The 18997-nt window shown below is 46.5% G+C and overlaps 1 protein-coding gene across 6 annotated transcripts in view; it reads left to right on the top strand.

Moving 5' to 3' along the window:
- Window positions 1–18997, top strand: part of col16a1 (collagen, type XVI, alpha 1) — a 779331-nt gene that overhangs the window by 724218 nt on the left and 36116 nt on the right. For all 6 annotated transcript variants that reach the window (XM_072502210.1, XM_072502224.1, XM_072502220.1 and 3 more), the window contains 5 exons: window positions 7041–7094; window positions 9743–9796; window positions 11202–11252; window positions 12730–12819; window positions 15608–15643. In XM_072502210.1, coding sequence (XP_072358311.1) covers window positions 7041–7094; window positions 9743–9796; window positions 11202–11252; window positions 12730–12819; window positions 15608–15643 — 285 coding nt within the window. The remainder of the gene's footprint in view (window positions 1–7040; window positions 7095–9742; window positions 9797–11201; window positions 11253–12729; window positions 12820–15607; window positions 15644–18997) is intronic.

Raw genomic sequence — 18997 nt, 5'->3', positions numbered from 1 at the left:
AGGCGATTCCTTGATCGGGGGGTGGTCGCTCACCTGTCTTTGTTTTGGCCACTGCAGGCGCCGACAGGTCTGGCCCGGTATTCAATTGCTAATATGTTGCAATTGTTCCCGGGGATAGCCGATTTAACTGTGGATGTCTGAGTTGATTAGGTGTAAACAGTCCTGAATGAAACTGCGGATACCTGGGTTGAAGGGCTGTTGATAGCCCTGAGTATCGATCTGGACTACGTTCCCAGAGCTGAAGCTGCAAACCTGTCTGCAGCTGCCTGCTTGTGTCTTCTTGGCTGCTTTTCCCAGCAGTCTTTTGGGTTAGCCATTTTAAACTGGGTTTTGGCCAGATTAATCGGAACGCAGCCATTTTGCATGGCTACACACTGCACCCCCGTGCTGCCCTTGTTTAATATACTTTAATTACTTTTTATAAAATTCATTAACGGGATGTGGGTTCCACTTGCTGGGCCAGCACTTATTGCCCATCCCATTTAAGAGGACATTTAAGTGTCAACCACATTGCTGTGGGTCTGGAGTGACATGTAGGCCAGACCAGGTAAGGATGGCTGATTTCCTTCCCTAAAGGCATGAATGAACCAGATGGGTTTTTATGACAATCAGTCATCTTTAGACTTTTAATACTGGATTTTTTTTACTGACTTCAAATTTCACCATCTGCATTGTCAGGGTTTGAACCCGGGTCCACAGAGTACTATCCTGGGTCTCTGGATTGCTAGTCCAGTGACAATATCACTACACCACTGCCTCCCTATTGATCAGTGCACACAATTAAATTATCTGTTGAACATGGGCCTCCCTCCAGAGGACAGAATGCAATGTGGCAAAGTCAGTCGCTGTTCACTTTGGTAGGAGATTTTTTGGGGAAAAAAATCCGTTTTGATTGGTGAAGAACTGAGTGATGTTTGCATTCTGGGGACATGGTGTCCTTGTGCATGGATCACAGGAAGTTAACATTCAGGTACAATAAGCAATTAGGAAGGGAAATGGCTTTTATCACAAAGGGATTGGAGTATAAGAGTAAGGAATTCTTACTGCAGTTATATACAACTTTGCTAACCCACACTTGGAATGCTGGCTGCTGCTTTGTCTCCTTACCGAATTAAGGTTATGTTTGTCTTTAGAGGGAGTGCAACAAATATTCTCTCGACGAGCTCCTAGGATGAGGGGTTTGTTCTATGAGGAGGAATTGAGTGGACTAAGTCTGTGTTACCTAGAACTTAAGCAGAGGTGATGTAATTGAAATATATAAAATTCTTAAGGTACTGAGAAAATGTTTGCTCTGGTTGGGGAAATAGAACATGGATCCAGTGTTTGAGAATAAGGGGTTGGCCATTTGGGACTGAGTGAGATGAAGAAACGTTTCTTCACTCAGAGGATTATGAAATCTTGAAGTTCTCTACCACAGACCTGTGGATCTGCACCCATTGAGAGTGTTTAAGACAGAAATTGATACATTTTGGGGTACAAAGGTGATTAAGAGATATGGGGATTGTGCAGGAAGCTGACTGTAGTGATCTGCATCACTGTGTATACACATGGGGTTAATGTAAATACACTACAATCAAGTAACCACTGGAAGGAACACTAGAGAGGTATAAAATAGATGGACTGAATCCAAGATCACACTCTTCACAGGAACGGCAGCTAGTGAGCAGGACACAGACAGACAGCTCTCATGTAACATCAAGTATAAGCTCTGCAGAGAGAACGGACTTACTCAATAAAGCATTTACTTCAACTGGAAGACTACGAGCTTTATTTAGAAATAAGAAATAACATATGGTACCAGGATTGGCTTCAGAACGCTTACTAGAAGATTACACAAGATGCAGACAAAGGAAGATCGGAAAGAGAAGAAAACTCGGACTGGACATTCGATGTGGGGAGACTTCGCAGATTCAATGGAACTCCACCGTAGCTGGAAACAAGCGGTAATTTAAGTCTTAACTGGAAAATTTTAAAACAAATGTTCAAAATATATATTGTAGCTAATGATTTGAATACGGCCTCTGAAGAAACGAAAATAGCACTGCTACTAGCAGGACATGAAGCTAGAAACATCTATAACTGCTTTAATTACTTGAAAGGTGAAGACAACACCAAATTAGAAGTAATACTCAAAAAATTTGAAGATTACTGCAACACCAGTAACAATGCTGCTTTAAGACATTCAATGCTCAGAGACCAAATTGCATAGGGAACGAGTGATGCAAAACTCAAACAATCATTATCAGAACAGAAAGGTTTAACGCTGGAAATCGTGATTGAAAAGTGCAGATCGCAAGTAAAAAAAATAACATTACGTTTTTACCAAGAAAGAATACCGAAAAAGTTCATCTCCACGGGTCTAAAGAAGTTAAAATAGTGTCTGAGCACATTTTAAACTGCCCGGGGAAGAAAAGACGCATATCTGGTTCTGCGCATGCACAGGAAACCGCAGCCGCGCATGCGCAGTTGAAAATATCCGTTTTGTGCGAAGACTGTTCTGCGCAAGCCACGCATGCGTAGTCAGGAAAAGATCGAACACCGTTCGAAGATGGATCTGCACATGCGCAATTGAAGGAAGACGTTTTGGGCGCATATCGTTCTGCGCATGCGCAAGCCAGGCATGCGTAGTCAGAAAAAGATCGAACACTGTTCGAAGATGGATCTGCACTCGCGCATGCGCAGTTGAAGAAAAAGCGCCCAGTAAAGGAAAATCGACTTGCGCAAATCAGACCATGCCCACTTAAAGGGGAAATGCCCGAAAATCACAAACAAGACTTAACGGCACAAAATCCAAAAATTCAACCTCAAAAGGCACAACATTGCCTGAACTTCTACCAGCAGTTGAGAATAACTTCCGCAGCACGCCGGAACTAGCAATTTGCAGCACAAAAAGTGAAGAGCTCAATAACTAATCCAAAACCAAAGAAGCAATGTAACATGGCCAATCTACCTAGCAGCACATCTTTTGGGTTGTGGGGGCGAAACCCATGCAGACACAGGGAGAATGTGCAAACTCCACATGGACAGTGACCCAGAGCCGGGATCGAACCCGGGACCTCGGCGCCGCGAGACAGCAGGGCTAACCCATTGCGCCACCGTGCTGCCGTAGAAGATGATTTTTTAATTAAAAGTGAAACGCTCAATAACAAATCCGAAACAACAGAAGATGATTTGCGTATCAAAGAATACTACTCAGGCATGGCTGAGTTGTTCGGATATGATCATAAAAGCATCAGCGACACAGTTGAAAAGCTCAACGCGACTCTACTCATGGCAGATGAATCCAATACCATGATTCAATGGCAGATCGTTGAAATCGACGCCACACAGAGAGTACTGACTGACTCCGTTGAGAGAGCACAGATCGACTCCACAGAGGGAACACTGCACGACTCCACACAGAGAGCGATGCAAGCCTCCACAGAGAGCTCGTTGACAGACTCCAGAACGGAAGCAATTAAAACTCCAGAGCGCTAACCATGCACGAAGACGACCATGAAGGTCTATCCACCTTATTTGAGCAACCAGAAGAAGACTACGAAAGTCTACCCAGCTCCTTTAATCAACATGAAGACAATGAATGTCTACCCACTGTATGTGAGAACAGTGACAATGTGATCATAATCAGCACACACGATGTGCAAGATCACTGCAAGACTGACAGATCTCAGCTCATCCTGTTGCTTTCTTTGGTTGACTCTTAATTTGGCTCTGTTTAATCACGTTTGCTCAAGAGTCGCCAGGTATCTTTCGACACCGCCACAAGGTTCAGAACCGAATACTGATCAATGACTCGTTACACCAGTTAGTAAGTTCAAAACCAATGCTCATTTATTTACACACAGTCAAATCTACTCATGCATAAACTCTAGAAACTAAACTACCACTATTACTAAAGCCTATACTTAGCTTTGGGCGCCCACTCAGTCAGAGGAACAATGGCCGTTGCTCGGTTCTGAGGCTGCTGGGTTGAGCTGTTTACAGGGTAGCAACTAGGAGCGTCTATCTCGTAGCGTGCGTTGACTTGGAGCTTACTTGGTCTGCTGTAGCTGCTAGGCTGGTCTCTCTCTTCGGTGAGAGCCAAAGCCAAAGGAGGAAGATTCTCCCTTGGGGAATACCTTTTACACTAAAAAGGGCTTCGCACGCTTTTGGGCGGGCCTTGAACTTGGCCTCAACTAATTGGGTCTTTCTCAATCAGTCGTATCGATCTTCCTCCAATAAAGGGGTGGTTCCCTGATCGCTGGGCATGTCCTAGTGACAGTTGGTCTGCTTTGTCTTAGTCTCTACTGGCGCCGGGGAGTCTGCCTTAACATTGTGTATCTAAATGTTTCCCTTTTGTCCCCGGAGATGGCTCATTAGTATGTAGATTGCTTGGCAGTTTCTGTCCTGTCTGAAAGTTTAAGGCTCTAATCAACAGACAGAGCTTGCACCTGCTTGTTTCTTAGCATTGTCCAATTTTCCCTGCATTCTTTGCAAGTGTCCATTTTGTAATCGGGACGTGGCCATCCCAGATGGCTACAGTCTGTACAGAAGCACTCAACAATCAAAGTAAAACTACTCTCGAATCCAGTGAGACCGTATCAATTAAAACCTCATCCATTCTTGACAACCCACAAGAACCTGAAATCTTGACGACATTGACTCCAAAAGAGGAGCACCAAAAGATCATCGAGGAAGTAAATCAACCACAAATGACTCCAGAAGAGGAGCACCAAGAGATCAACGATGAAGCAAATCAAGCAGAAATGACCAGAAGAGGAGCACCAAGGAATCAAAGGAATCAACCACAAATGACTGATGTCACCAGAATCAATGCAACATCAGATCATTCTCACAATCCTCAAGCCGAAACGCTCAATGAAACATCAGATACCACAAAGGATACTGATACCAATAACTTTGAGAATGACTCAAATTATCCACACACAACAATCATTGAGCACAACAAGAACAACAACAAAAACTACAAGAACAACAAGAAGCATAACAAAGACAACAACAGAAACATCAAGCACGACAAAAACAACAAGAACAACAACGCAAACAACAAAAACAAACAATAAGCACGATAAAAACAACAACAAGAACAACAAAGACAGAAACAATGAAACAATGACCTGTACAACATGGTACAACTCTGCAGAGGAAGGACAATGGTAAGAGTACAAACATCACATGGCATGACAACAAATTCATATCTTCTCCACAACAAACAAGCAAACCAGACAAGGCAGATGACATACAGAATCAATACCGCAAGCACAGGAAAAAGTCCAGGTCAGCCAACAAAAATGATTCGACTATTCGAACACCTCATGATGACTTGTTGGTTACTTAAAAACAAGAATACCGACGACGCTCACAAAGAAATTACAATATCAACATCACCAAGTCAACAACAGAAGAAGAAAGAAACTCAACCGAATAAATTCATAAAGTTTGGACTCATAATTTTTTTAAATTTAAGATTGGACTCATAAATATTAATTGGCTTTGTATAATCATCAATATCATACAACTTTTACATATCATCATTTATCTACCTGTTTTGTACGATTTTCTTTAACAAAGTACAGAAAATATGTAAAAAGGAAAAAGGGGGGATGTAGTGATCTGCATCACTGTATATACACAAGGGGTTAATGTAAATACACTACAACCAAGTAACCACTAGAGGGAACACTAGAGAGTTATAAAATAGACGACGGGATACAAGATCATACTCTTCACAGGAACGGCAGCTGGTGAGCAGACATAGGCAGACAGCTCTCATGTAACATCTAGTATAAGCTCTGGAGAGAGAACAAACTTACTCAATAAAGCATTTACTTCTGCACTGTAAATTCAATGATGTATGATTAATCTAGGACAAAGGTTCGGCACAACATCGTGGGCCGAAGGGCCTGTTCTGTGCTGTATTTTCTATGTTCTATGGAAGACTACGAGCTTTATTCACATAAGAAATAATATACTGACAGTGAGGTAAAAACCAGCCATTATCTCATTGGATGGTAGCTCAGCTCCTGTTCCTTATGTTCCAATGGACAGAATTTAACTAACAGTGGGTTTCTTGGCATTGGTCATAACACTCCAGGCGGCCTTCCCAACATCTTCTCATCCACCACTGACCTAGTGGGCAAGGCTCAGGATGTTCCTCTCTCTACACACCTTCACCTGAATTGAGACCATTAAATAGTTAATTAATGGCCACCTCCTATCCAGCTTCAGTTGTAAGGCTGGCAAGAGGAGATATGGGATGTGGGGAGAGGGTTTGTCTGGCAGGGTAGCTTGCTCAGGCCAGAGGAAGGAAAGGGTGGTGCCCCCCCCCACAACCCACAGAAGGTCTGCCACGCCCATGAGTGCTCCTGTACCAGCCTCTTCATCAAGATTCCAAACCCTCTGTCCTTGCTGCAACAACCCCTGCCCTTACCTCCATCTTGGCTACGTGACCGCTCATGGTCCCAGCTAATCTGATGGCCTGGTATCTCGCTGAATCAGGATATCCTCCTGAGTAAGGGGCAGATCTCCAACCAGCTAGCATTCCTCGGAGTATTGAATGGCTACGGGGCAGCTGATATCAGCGAGGATGCATTCCCACCGACTCTTCCAGTTATGGGACAGGAAAACTGGCCACCTGTTTAAATTCTGCCATATGTTTGTGTCTCTGTGTGTCAGTGTGCACACCTGTGTGTGCACTTCAGTATGTGTCTGCCAATGTGTAAATCTTTGTGTGTGTTCTAGTGAGTGTGGGTCATTGAGTGTTTGTGTGCCACACATTGTAGGGTGTGTGTCAATGTATGAATCTTGGTCTGTGTTCCCATGAATGCCTTTGTGTACATGTGTATGTTAGTGTGTATGCATATGTGCATAAAGCGCATACCCCCACCTGTGTGTGCCACGCATGTGTGTGTCTGTGTATGTGCCGTGTATGCTTTTGTAGGTATATGAATTGTATAACCCCACCTGTGTGTGTGGCGATGCCACATGCTCTGTGCAATAATGGATATATTTGATGTTGGTATCTCCACTCACTGTTCCAGGGTGAACCAGGAGTAGCAGGACCATCTGGAAATGCAGGACGGCCAGGCTTTGAGGCAAGTCTAAGAACTTTATGATTGATTATCTAGTTTTGAAACTTTATTTTCCGTGCCTTTCCAATGCCTCCCACCCACCAACCAAACAACCTGGTCTGCTTTATGGGAACTTATGTCAGGTATGACCATGGCACTAACCCCCAGACTCACTCCACAGGAGAAAGAGAGGGTCCCCGGGAGAGTGTCCGTGTGTAAAGTGTTTACGGAAGCCTCCAGGAGTGCACTTTGTATAATAATAATAATCTTTATTATTGTCACAAGTAGACTTACATTAACACGGCAATGAAGTTACTGTGAAAATCCCCTAGTCGCCGTACTCCGGCACCTGCTCGGGTACACAGAGGGAGAATTCAGAATGTCCAATTCACCTCACAAGCACGTCTTTAGGGACTTGGGGGAGGAAACCAGAGCACCCGGAGGAAACGCACGCAGACACAAGGAGAACTCACTGTCTCGGGAGATTCCAGAGAGTATGTCTGCTGCTACTCCATGCTCTACAGAAAGCCAAATTAAAAATAAACTTCTTTGTCCTCACATACTGCCAGTTTCCTTTAATGAGAAAAAGGGTGGTCAGTTGCAATGTGGGGCCCTTAAACACAGATAAGAGTGATAGAATCAGATATACATTATGGTTCAGTGTAGAAGGAGCCATTCAGTCTGTCATATCTATGTTGGTCGTTTGAAGGAGCAATTCACTGAGTTTCTTTCTCCTGCCTTCTCCCTGTGGCTGTACATATTCTTCCTGTTAAAATAACAATCCAATTCCCTCTTGAATGCTCTGATTGAAGCTTTCTCTATCACACTCTCAGGCAGAACATTCTAGATCCTTACCACTCGCTGCATGAAAAAGTTTTTCTTCGTGTCTCCATTGTTTAGAATCATAGAAGTTTACAGCATGGAAACAGGCCCTTCGGCCCAACCAGTCCATGCCGCCCAGTTTTTACCATTAAGCTAGTCCCAGTTGCCCGCACTTGGCCCATAACCCTCTATACCCATCTTACCCATGTAACTATCTAAATGCTTTTTAAAAGACACAATTATAGTTTCTTTTGCCAATCACCTTAAATCTGTGCCCCCGTTCTCGATCCTTCCACCAATGGGAACAGTTTCTCCCTGTCTACTCTTCCCACACTCCTCATAATTTTGAACACCTCTGTCAAATCTTCACTCAACCTTCTCGTCTCTGAGGAAAACATTGCCAACTTCTCCAATCTGTACGTACTTGAGGCCCTCATCACTAGAACCATTCTTGTAAATCTTTTCTGCACTCTCTCCAATGCCTTGACATTCTTCCTAAATGCGGTGCCCAGGACTGGGCACAATACTCCAGTAGAGGCCAAACCAGTGTTTGATATAAGTTCCTTGCTCTTGTACTCTATGCCCCTATTAATAAAGCCCAGGATATTATATACTTTATTAACTACTCTCTCAACCTGTCCTGCCAACCATAATGATTAACGAACGTATACATCCAGGTCTGTCTGCTCCTACACTCTATTTTGAATTATTCTTTTTATTTTATATTGTTTACGTTCCTTCAACCAAAACAAATCACTTCACATTTCTCTGCGTTCAATTTCATCCGTCACATGTCCGCCCATCCACAAACCTGTATATAATCTCTTGAAGTTCTTCACTATCCTCCTCAGCGTTCACATGCACTGTGACCTTGTACACCTAGGTTTAGGTCATTAATATATGTCAGAACGAGCAGGGGGTCCTAACATTGACCCATGGGGAACTCCACTACAAACCTTCCCCCAGTTTGAAAACCATCCATTAACCACAGTTAATTCATGAATTCTCTGTTTCCTCTCACTTAACCAATTTTATATCAGTATTGCTACATTTCCTTTTACTCCATGAACTCAGACTTTTCTCACATGTCTATTGTGTGGCACTATCTTTAAGAAGACCATGCCCACCACATCAACACAATTACCCCCGTCAACACTTTCTGTTATCTCTTCAAATAAACTCCATCAAGTGAGTTAAACCTGATTTGTCTTTAAATTTACACTGGCTTTCCTAGATTAACCAGCTTTTGTCCCATTGCCAAAGTTAAACTAATAGGCCTGCGGTTGCAGAGCTTATCTTTACAGCTTTTTTTGAACAAAGGTGAAGCATTAGCAATTCTCCCCTCCTCCGGAACTAGTCCTGAGTCTAACGGTGATTGGAAAACTATACCCAGTGCCTCCACAATTTCCACACTCACTTCCCTCAGTATCCTTGGATGGTCTCGGTGCCTTATCAACTTTATGGACTGAAAGTCTATCCAATATCATCTCCTCCTTGTCGATTTTGAACCATTTTAGTATCTGAATTACCTCCTTTTTCACCATGGCCTACACAGCACCTTCTTCTTTGGTATTAAAATTCAGGAGGCCTGAGAAGGTAAACTAAACAATATTTAATTAGTTGACAAAGTAAAAGCCACAACGCAGCTTACAGCTCACAGGTCCCAATCGGAACCACCTAAAGTGCCGGCCCCAGTCCAGACAGGGTTTTAAAGGGCAAGTGTACGAGCCCCAGCTGGGCAGACACCCGCCCACTAGTGGGGAAACTCTTATTCAAGAGTCCCATGGATGCAAATTGCCCTTGATCCACAAGGCAGGAGAATGAATATGTGGACTTCTGTTTGCTTACAGGGAGAACCTGGCCAACCAGGACCCGTTGGACCTCCGGGCGTTTCTGGACATGTTGTGAGTATATTAATACCAGCTCAGTCAGGATTTCTCGGGAATGACCATGAGGGGACTCCCAATGTCCCTGTTATGCCTTGGAATTTGTAACATGTTTCTCCAGGGATTTCCCAGGAGACTGAAGAACTCCAGCAGAGTGACAGTGAATTAGGAAGCCCTCACAACACATGCGTACTGGCTTCAAACTTCCTCAGGGTCAGTGTCATAACATACACCAGTATATCATGGTGCAGACACACACACTGATGGACACACAGCGGGACCAATCAACACACACAACACCGCAGCCAATCACCAGTTAGAACACACTCACTATAAAGACAGGTGGCATCAGAGTTCCTGCTCATTTGGGATGCAGCCTCCTAGAAGGACAGAGCTTACAGCTTACAGCACAGATTTTCACCATGTGCTGAGTGCATAGACTGGTTAGGACAGGCATAGGTCTTTAGTTTAATCTACCATCATGTTAACCCACAGTGAAAGTATGTTCAACAGTTTCTAACTTAATAAAATAGTGTTGCACTATTTTAAGTGTCGGTGGCCTGTATGTGTTCCACGGATCCAGAGCACCCAACACATCAGTCAGTTCCACCGTGACAGGTGTGAAAGATTCCTGCCTCCACACAAAACCTTGAGTCATTTTCTGATAGGGCAGGCTTCTCGGCCTATAAGGTGACATCAGGAAAAGTCGGCCTGGTCTGAGCTGAGGTGGAGCTTGATAAAGCAGAACACTAAGGATCAACTCGATCCAAAAAGGCAAAGAGACAATCTCCTGTCATCAATTCAAAGGGAGCCATTGTGCCTGCAGACATGATCACTATGGGAGTGAGGCTCTCAGTCTAATACACAGTCAACTATTCAGAGAGTCCCCAGTTTGGACGAGCATATAGAACCACTCATGACCTAAGGAGGCCATTTGGCCCATCATGCCTATTCTGGCTCTTTGAAGTTCTGCGCTCTGTAAATATTTATTTTTCAAGTATTTATCCATTGTCTTTTGCGAAAGTTATTTATTATTGCACCTGTTTCCACGACCCTTTCAAACTCAGAACCATATTAAACAGTTAAAGAGAACCCCAGTAACTCCCCATGACACCATTTGAAGTGGGGTGGGAGGGTGCATGGGGTGGTGTGCAGGCAGAATATCACCGTTGCCCCCCAACACTGATCTAAACAGTAATTAGACTAACAATCCAAGCTTTCCCAGACTGACCTCTCCTCAGACCTAAACAGACCGAAGATGTTTGGGATTGTGTGTGATCATGCACAATGGTATAGATGTTCAGTGTATTGTTCAGCATGATATCCTGAGCTTGTCTGTGTAAGACAGGGCATATGAAGGAGTTGAGACTAATTTCTATCCAATGCTCTCCTGTGTTTAACAGTATATCCTTTTCAATCTCAGGGAGCAGCTGGGATTCCAGGAGCTCCTGGCTCTGCAGGACCACCGGGCCTGGTGAGTCAGAACAAATGATCATGCTCAGGAGAGCACAGCACATCATACAATGTCCTCTCTCCCCTTCCCTCTCTCTCGCTATCTCTTCCTGTCTCTCTCTCTCTGCTAAACCCATGGCTGACAGCACAGCTTCCTCTCCCTCCCCCTCTCTCTCATTCTCTCTCTCCCTGTCTCTTTCTCTGCTAAACCATCGCTGATAGTACAGCTTTCTCGCTCTCCCTCTCTCTTTCTCTCTCTCCCTCCCTCTTTCTCACGCTCTCTCTCTCCCTGTCTCTCTCTCTCTGCTAAACCATCGCTGACAATACAGCTCCCTCTCTCTCCCTCTCTCTCTCACTGTTAAACTCATCTCTGACAGTACAGCTTCCTCTACCTCCTCCCTCTCTCCTTTCTCTCTCTCTCCCTTCCTCTCTGCTAAGCCGTTGCTGACGGACAGTTCTCTCTCTCTCTCTGTTAAACGCATCGCTGACACCACGGCTCCCTCTCTTTACCTCTCTCTCTCTCACTCTCTGTTAAACCCATCGCTGACAGCACAACTGCATTCCTCCCCCTCTCTCCCTCTCTGCTTCTCTCTCTCTCTCTCTGTTAAACCCATCACTGACAGCACATCTCCCTCCCCCTCTCTCACTCTCTCTCTCTGTTAAACCCATCACTGACAGCACAGCTCCCTCTCTCTCATGCTCTCTCTCTCTCCCTCTCCCTCTCTGTGTCTCTCACTCTCTCTCTGCTAAACCCTTGCTGACAGCACAGCTCCCTCTCTCTCCCACTCTCTCCCTCTCTCTCTCTGCTAAACCCATCACTGACAGCACAGCTCCTGCCCTCCCTCTCGCGCTCTCTCTCTGTTAAACCCATCACTGACAGCACAGCTCCCGCCCTCCCTCCCGTTCTCTCTCACTCTCTCTCTGCTAAACCGTTGCTGACAGCACAGCTCCCTCTCTCTCGCTCGCTCTCTCTCTCTCTCTGCTAAACCCATTGCTGACAGCACAGCTCCCTCCCTCTCTCTCTCTCTCGCTCCATCCCTCCCTCTCTCTCTCTCTCTGTTAAACCCATCGCTGACAGCACAGCTCCCTCTCTCGCTCCCTCCCTCTCTCTCTCTGTTAAACCCACCGCTGACAGCACAGCTCCCTCTCTCGCTCCCTCCCTCTCTCTCGCTCTCTCTCTCTGTTAAACCCACCGCTGACAGCACAGCTCCCTCTCTCGCTCCCTCCCTCTCTCTCGCTCTCTCTCTCTGTTAAACCCATCGCTGACAGCACAGCTCCTTCCCTTTCTCTCCCTCTGTCTTTTCTAAATCTATCACTGACAGTACAGCTCCCTTCTTCTTTCTCACTGTCTCTGTCTTTCCATCATTACCTCGATCACTGAGTTGTCAGTTGAGACAGCCTGGTTATAGGAATTTCAATGTGAACACTGTTCCACAATGCGCTCAGTTTAACATTTCCTCTGATAACTGATTTTTTTTTTACTGATTGGTTCTATTTAGGGAACAAAGGGTGATCGAGGCGGGATGGGAGAAAGAGGCCTCCCTGGACTGGTGGGCCCACCTGGCCTCCCTGGAGCCCCTGGGTTGATGGTAGGTTCCCACTCTGCTGTTACCACCCCTTTCACCACAGTCACTGTCTGTGTCTGAACATCACATTTGAGTGGCTGCTTATCAGTAATGCTGCTCAGGGAGGCTGGGCCTGAGGGTAGGTTTTAAAATAGTCGATTTGACTGCGCTGCCATTTATTTCTAGTCTAATCAGCTGTGGCCTCTTGATTTCAATGTCCTCAAACTCAAAGAAGCAACAGTTTACCTTTAATATCCAGGAGGAGAAGGTAGGACCTGCACAGTTCTCTGATAAAATTATGACGTTGAAATTGTCAAGTGGAAGCACTTTCTACAGAAACTCAACCCCCTCATTTTGAACACTTTGGGTAGAGGCTTGTACTGTTCTAATTTTGGTTCTCGTTCTCTTTTGCTGGGGATACGGGTGTCACCGGTTCTGCCCATCCCTAATTACCCTTAAAGACCCAGTGATGAGCCATGAACAGCTGAGCGGCTCTCTAGGCTATTTCAGTTAAGAGTCAGCCACATTGCCGTGCGTATGTAGGCCAGACTGGGTAAGGTTGGCAGATTTCCTTCCCAAAGGACATTAGGGAACCAGATGTTTTTTTACAACAATCCGATAGTTTCATGATCGTCATTTATCATAAAGCATTGTTTTGTTATTCCAGATTTATTAATTAACTGAATTTAAATTCCACTGCAGTGAGATTTGAACCCATGGCCCCATTACCTTTGATCTCTGGATTAAGAGCCCAGTGATATTGCTATCATCATAACTCTGCCAATCACTGTACAACAGGAGCAACTGAATGGCTGGAGAGACCTCAGTCAGACGTCTGCTTGATTTTGGTGGGGAAGGGATGGGGGCTCCCTGGGTGGGGGCTTGGGGAATGGGGGGGGGAAGTCATTCCCACAGCGACTGATCAATCTTGCAAGGCCAGAAATGTGGTCATCGCCACAACTTCATGTAAATAAATCACTCAACTCCAGCGCAGGTTTGGTGGGTGGGGGGGGGTTGCAGTTAGCAGCACGAGGCAGCTGTATGGGGCTTGTGGTGGTGATCCCCAGTAATCAGGGTGCAGTGGGGCTGAAAATGAAGACCTGTAGCCTGGCCACATTCAGAGAGAATGTTCTGGCTGGAGCCTCAAAGACCATTGTTAGACATGGAGCATCGGCAGAAAAGCAGGATCGGCAGCGGGTGCCAGACTTGTTCCCATTCTCTGCTGCCCTGTTGCCGGCCATAGCGCGCAACCCGCCCCGCCCCGGCGGGAAAATGCAAATCAATGGTTTGCATGCATTAGCATGCAATTAACGGGCTGGAAGCTCGATTCTCCTCCCCTCCCCCCTCCCTGCGTGCTGCTCCGACCCCCACAGCAGCCACAGCGGGAAATCCAATGGATGGGCTTTGGTGTAACTGTGGCCAAATGCAGCCCTGGCAAGGTGGAGCCCGAGGGGAGTCAAGGGGCCAGGGCACTGATAATGTGCCCCTCTGCCACTGCCAGGCTGCAACGGGTATCCCCCAAGGGTCCTGGGTGTGAGTGGGCTTGGGCTGTGGGTGAGGGGTTGACCCCACCCCACCCCCACACACACACACACACCTCCACAGGATGGTGGTGCCAAGTCTGATCTGCGCCTGTCAGCTCTGGGAAACCTGAAGATCACCCTTGGCATGCTGATCTCAGGCAGGTCTCAGCTCAGCAGCATCCTCCTGGTCTGACCTTTTAAACTCTGAGGTGGCCTCCTCAGCCTGAACTGCTCTGTCTGACAGCTGTTGAGCAATCCAGGCAGTTCAGTGAAGTATCAACATTTTATCTTTCCTGACATCTGCTGCCTCACTCAAAATCCTTTAAAACAGCAGCTGTTACAAGTGTCAGAGGCGTCCTAAGAAGACCACAACACTTGAAAAAGCTTTAAATCCCCTGTCAGCTTTGAACTGCGCAGTATCCATTCAATTGCACAGAGAAATACCTTTTACTAGCCTGCGATTGAAAGCTTAATGGTTCAGACACAGCTGCTTGGTGGATCGTTTATTTATTTTTCCCTTCGCACTTGAATGCATCTCACATACCCTGCTTTGATGCGAACCACAATGTTTATATGTTGCTATGATTGACAGTTCCTCATCACATCAAAGCAGCTAAATGGCTTCCCTACCTATTTTCTAATGGGGGGGGTCCCGGGGTAAGGCCCTCACCCATATCTGAACCCACCCAACCCCCATGACCCTTGAGAGACTGCCACCCCTGCAACCTGGCAGTGGCAGAGGGGCACATCACCTCTGGATGTCACTGCCAGGGGGAAGTATAGTGCCACGGTGCCAGGGGGTAGGAATTGAAAGGGAGCGTCTGATGGGGGTGGTTGTTGGGGCAGCTTGTGGGGGTGGGGGGGGGGAGAGGAGATGGGATCGGTTAACCCTCAAGCTTGCATGGTGTGAGGAGGGGATGTGGCCTGTCATTTCCATGGTAGAGGGGGGGATGTCCCTCCTTGATGAGGTATTGGGGATGCCCTCTTTGTCAGTGGGTGGGGGAGGGGTGGGACAAGATTAGCATTTTGGAGAGGGTCTGTCATTGGATGCTGGTATCGGGTCGCCCAATCAAAATGGTGGCCTGATACCAGGAGTGAATAGTCTTATTTGCATGGCCAAAGACTGTGAATCATACTTGAGAGCCGCTCCTAGAGCTAGAGGAGACCAATCCCGATTCTCCGCTACCAGGAGCACTTAGAATCCAGAATGGAAAATTCCAGTCTATTACTGCAAACTTCCAGCCGTCTATTGCCATATAATCACAGTATACCTTCTTCCATTTCTTCAGGGAGAGCCAGGCCAAGGTGGCGCAGTGGGTAAAGAGGTAAGATATATTAATAATATATATTTGATATTGGACAAAAGAGATATTGCTTTCTAATGTCAATAAAATGTAGAGTTTCAATTACATACTCATTTGTTCAAAGGAGAATGGAGGGTGTCTCTGGATAAATGATTGCTTGTTAGATCAGAGAAAAATAACCGGAGCAATCCTTCCACAATTTTATAAGAGATACACATTACAAACATGCACCTCGAAACACAGCAACCACAGTTTTATTCTTTTCCTCTTGATAGGATTACAAGTGAATCCCCAATTAATGTCCACCACATACTTACAATTAAATACAAAGTATTGTCTTTTGTGAAGTGAGTTTAAGACTAAGTGCTGCAATCTGAAACCTTTCCTCTGGCTTGGCTCATTCCCTCCCTAAAAAACAAATACCATCAGAGACCTTACTCCACACCTGGAAACGTCTGGCAATTGTGAGAACGCTCAGGTACAATATCCCAGTGAGAAAATTCTGAAGGGAACCAAGACTTAGGATTTCATATCTCTTCCTTTATTCAGCTATATTTCTCTCCATTCTTCACAAGAGTCTGAACAACATAGGTAAAGTCATCTCAGCTATTCTTGCCTAACCAGCACTCACACATTTCACTTACATTTGCTAGTTTAATGCCCTTGTTTTATAACCTTCCAATCGTAAACCATAGCATCATGCCCCACCCGAAAACGTTGATATTGTTTTTTCTTTCAATGTGTACTCAATGCTCTCAATTACAATTTAGTTATCATTTGGAATGAACTTGATATCAAATTTGGTATATTGCTCAAAGCTGTCAAATTTGTTTAGTGACATGCAAAGAAAAAAACAAGGACATGAATTACTTTGATATTATGATTTATTCCGTTTTTAATTTAGTTCAAAAGAATTGTTTTGCTATAGAGTACGTGCTTGAGAGCACCACGTGATCCCCATCAATTAATTCATTTGAGCCTCCGTGTCTAAACTCTCCACTCACCCACCCACTCCCCAAGTCTCTGGGTCTAAATTTTCCTCCAACCACTACCCTCGCTCCCTCCAAACTCTGTGCCCACCCCCTTCCCCCCCACCCCCCATGCTCCATGCCCCTTTCCAACTCTCTACCTCCCCAACTTTTTTTTCTTTCCTTTTTTTTGATACAATGGGGAGCTCCGTTCACCGGAACTCTCCATTGTAGCGAGAGATCGGGATGCCATTTTTAAACGGCATCCCGATCTCCGAGGCCTCAAAAAGAATCCTCGATCTCACCCTAGCCTGAACACAATGTGTGAGGGTCCTTCGGCCTCCCCTTGCACCCCCCACCGCAGGAAAACCCAGGCCAATCACACACGCTTAAAAAATGCTAACTTGGCAATGCCAACCTGGTACCCTGACAGCGCCAGCTAGTAGAGACACTGCCAGGGTGGCAGGCTGCAGGGCATCACCCTGCCCAAAGGGAATTTAGCTGGGGGCCTCATATCCTGGTCCCCATTTGTGGGGATCAGTACCAAATGGCACTTGCCGGAGGTGCCTGAGGCCCCTCCCCAACTTTCTACCTCCTCCAACTTTTTCCAACCCCTCTAATTCTTTCTCTTCACTCCAACTCTTTCTGCTCCTTGAACACTCTCTCCTCCCTACAAACTCTTTCTCCCTCCTCCAACTCTCCCCTCTCCTCCATCTCCCTCCCCCCTTCATTGAATGGCGAACCAGCCTTGAGGGGCCAAATGGCCTACTCTGCTCCTATTTTGTACATTCATATATATCAATAAGAGCAGTGGTCCCAGCATCCACCCCGGAGCACATCACTCTATACCTTTCTCCAGTTTGTAAAGCAACCGTCTGTCCAAACTCTTTGTTTTCTTCCATTAGATAATTTTAAATTGGCACTGCCTCATTGACCCTGGAATCTACAATTTTCCTAACAAGTTCATTGTACAGTGTTTCATCAAACCATATGCACGTCTACTACAGTACCCACATTAGCCTTCCCCATTACCAGATAGATTTCGTCAAAGACAATTTGTCTTTTACAGTTCCATACTGACTTTCATTTATTATCCCAGTACTTATCCGAATGCCAATTAATTTTGTTCCAGATTATTAGCTGGGATTTTGTGAACAGCGTGTCATTTCCCCGTTGTAACCAGAAATGTCCGCCACTTCCACTTTCTCTCTCTTTCCCTTTCCCACGGGATTACAAGTAAAATCCTGAGTGTCAACAGTGTGCATGGTAAACACATGGGGCTGGATTCTCCGTTCCTGCGTCTAACTGCTGACGCCAATGGAGGATCCGTGGAATTCCACGATGGAAAAATCGGCGCCACGCCCCCATCAATTCCGCTACTGGTAAGGGGCTTGCACCGGCGCCGCGTGAAACACCCGTGGAACACGCAAAAAACGGTGGGAGAATCGCCGGGTCCGTGCTGGACACGCGCAGGGCTGACAAGCTGCAGCTGCACGTGCACTTACACCCCCCCCCCCCCCCTCCCACCCCCCACCCACAAGCGCTGATCATGCCCGAAAACTTGGCACGGTTGTGCTGGACCGCATGCCCATATATCCCGACTCCACAGCTCATCTCTCGGCCGCCTCCCATCCCTAGCAGAAGCCCCCTGGCCAGCGGCACGACTGCCGTCGAAGTATGGCAGTGCTGGACATATCCGTATGCCCCCTCTCTCCGCAGCCACCACACCAGGGTCACGTTCACACCAGGCCCTTCGTTCTCTGCATTGTAAAGGACATCCTACCTGAAAAACTTGTGACCACATGTGGCCCGTGCCATCAGGATCTCAGCCCATTGGAGACAGAGCATCGCGAGTGTGCATGCTAATGAGATGCGGATGTGGTCACAACTGCGCATGGCGCAATGATGCCGGTTTGGAGGGGGCCACACTTACTCTCATTTCCTGCACTGGTGGGCGGAGCTCCTCACTGCCGGAAGAGATCGGGGTAGCATTTTTAAATGGCACCCCGATCTCGAGACCCCCAACACGACCCCCAGACCCCTCAAAGCCCCAACGCGCCCATAAAGGAGTGATTGGGCCCCCCCACCTCAAGGGCAGGGTGCCACCAGACCAATCCCCAGTGCAGGCAAAATGCTCCTGGGCACCTTGGCACTGCCAGCCTGACGGTCTACACGAATGTGGACCAGGTGAAATGGCACCCAGGAGGTCTCCCAGGCATTCGGATGCCCTTGGGTGATCAGGGATAGTGCAGGGTGGCCCTCTGGAGCTCCCGCTGGAATGCGGGCACCTTGGCACTGCCCATGAAAGGAGAGTGGAATGGAGGTATGAAGGATGGGGGATGCAGGGCACATTGTTAGAGGCCCCTGGGATGTTGGGGGTTGTTGGGCGGGGGCCCTGAATGGGGGA

Source organism: Scyliorhinus torazame, chromosome 1, assembly GCF_047496885.1.
Source record: "Scyliorhinus torazame isolate Kashiwa2021f chromosome 1, sScyTor2.1, whole genome shotgun sequence".
In the NCBI taxonomy this organism is placed as follows: domain Eukaryota; kingdom Metazoa; phylum Chordata; class Chondrichthyes; order Carcharhiniformes; family Scyliorhinidae; genus Scyliorhinus; species Scyliorhinus torazame.
Note: the sequence above shows the minus strand (reverse complement) of the source record. Positions and strands in the feature narration are given on the sequence as shown.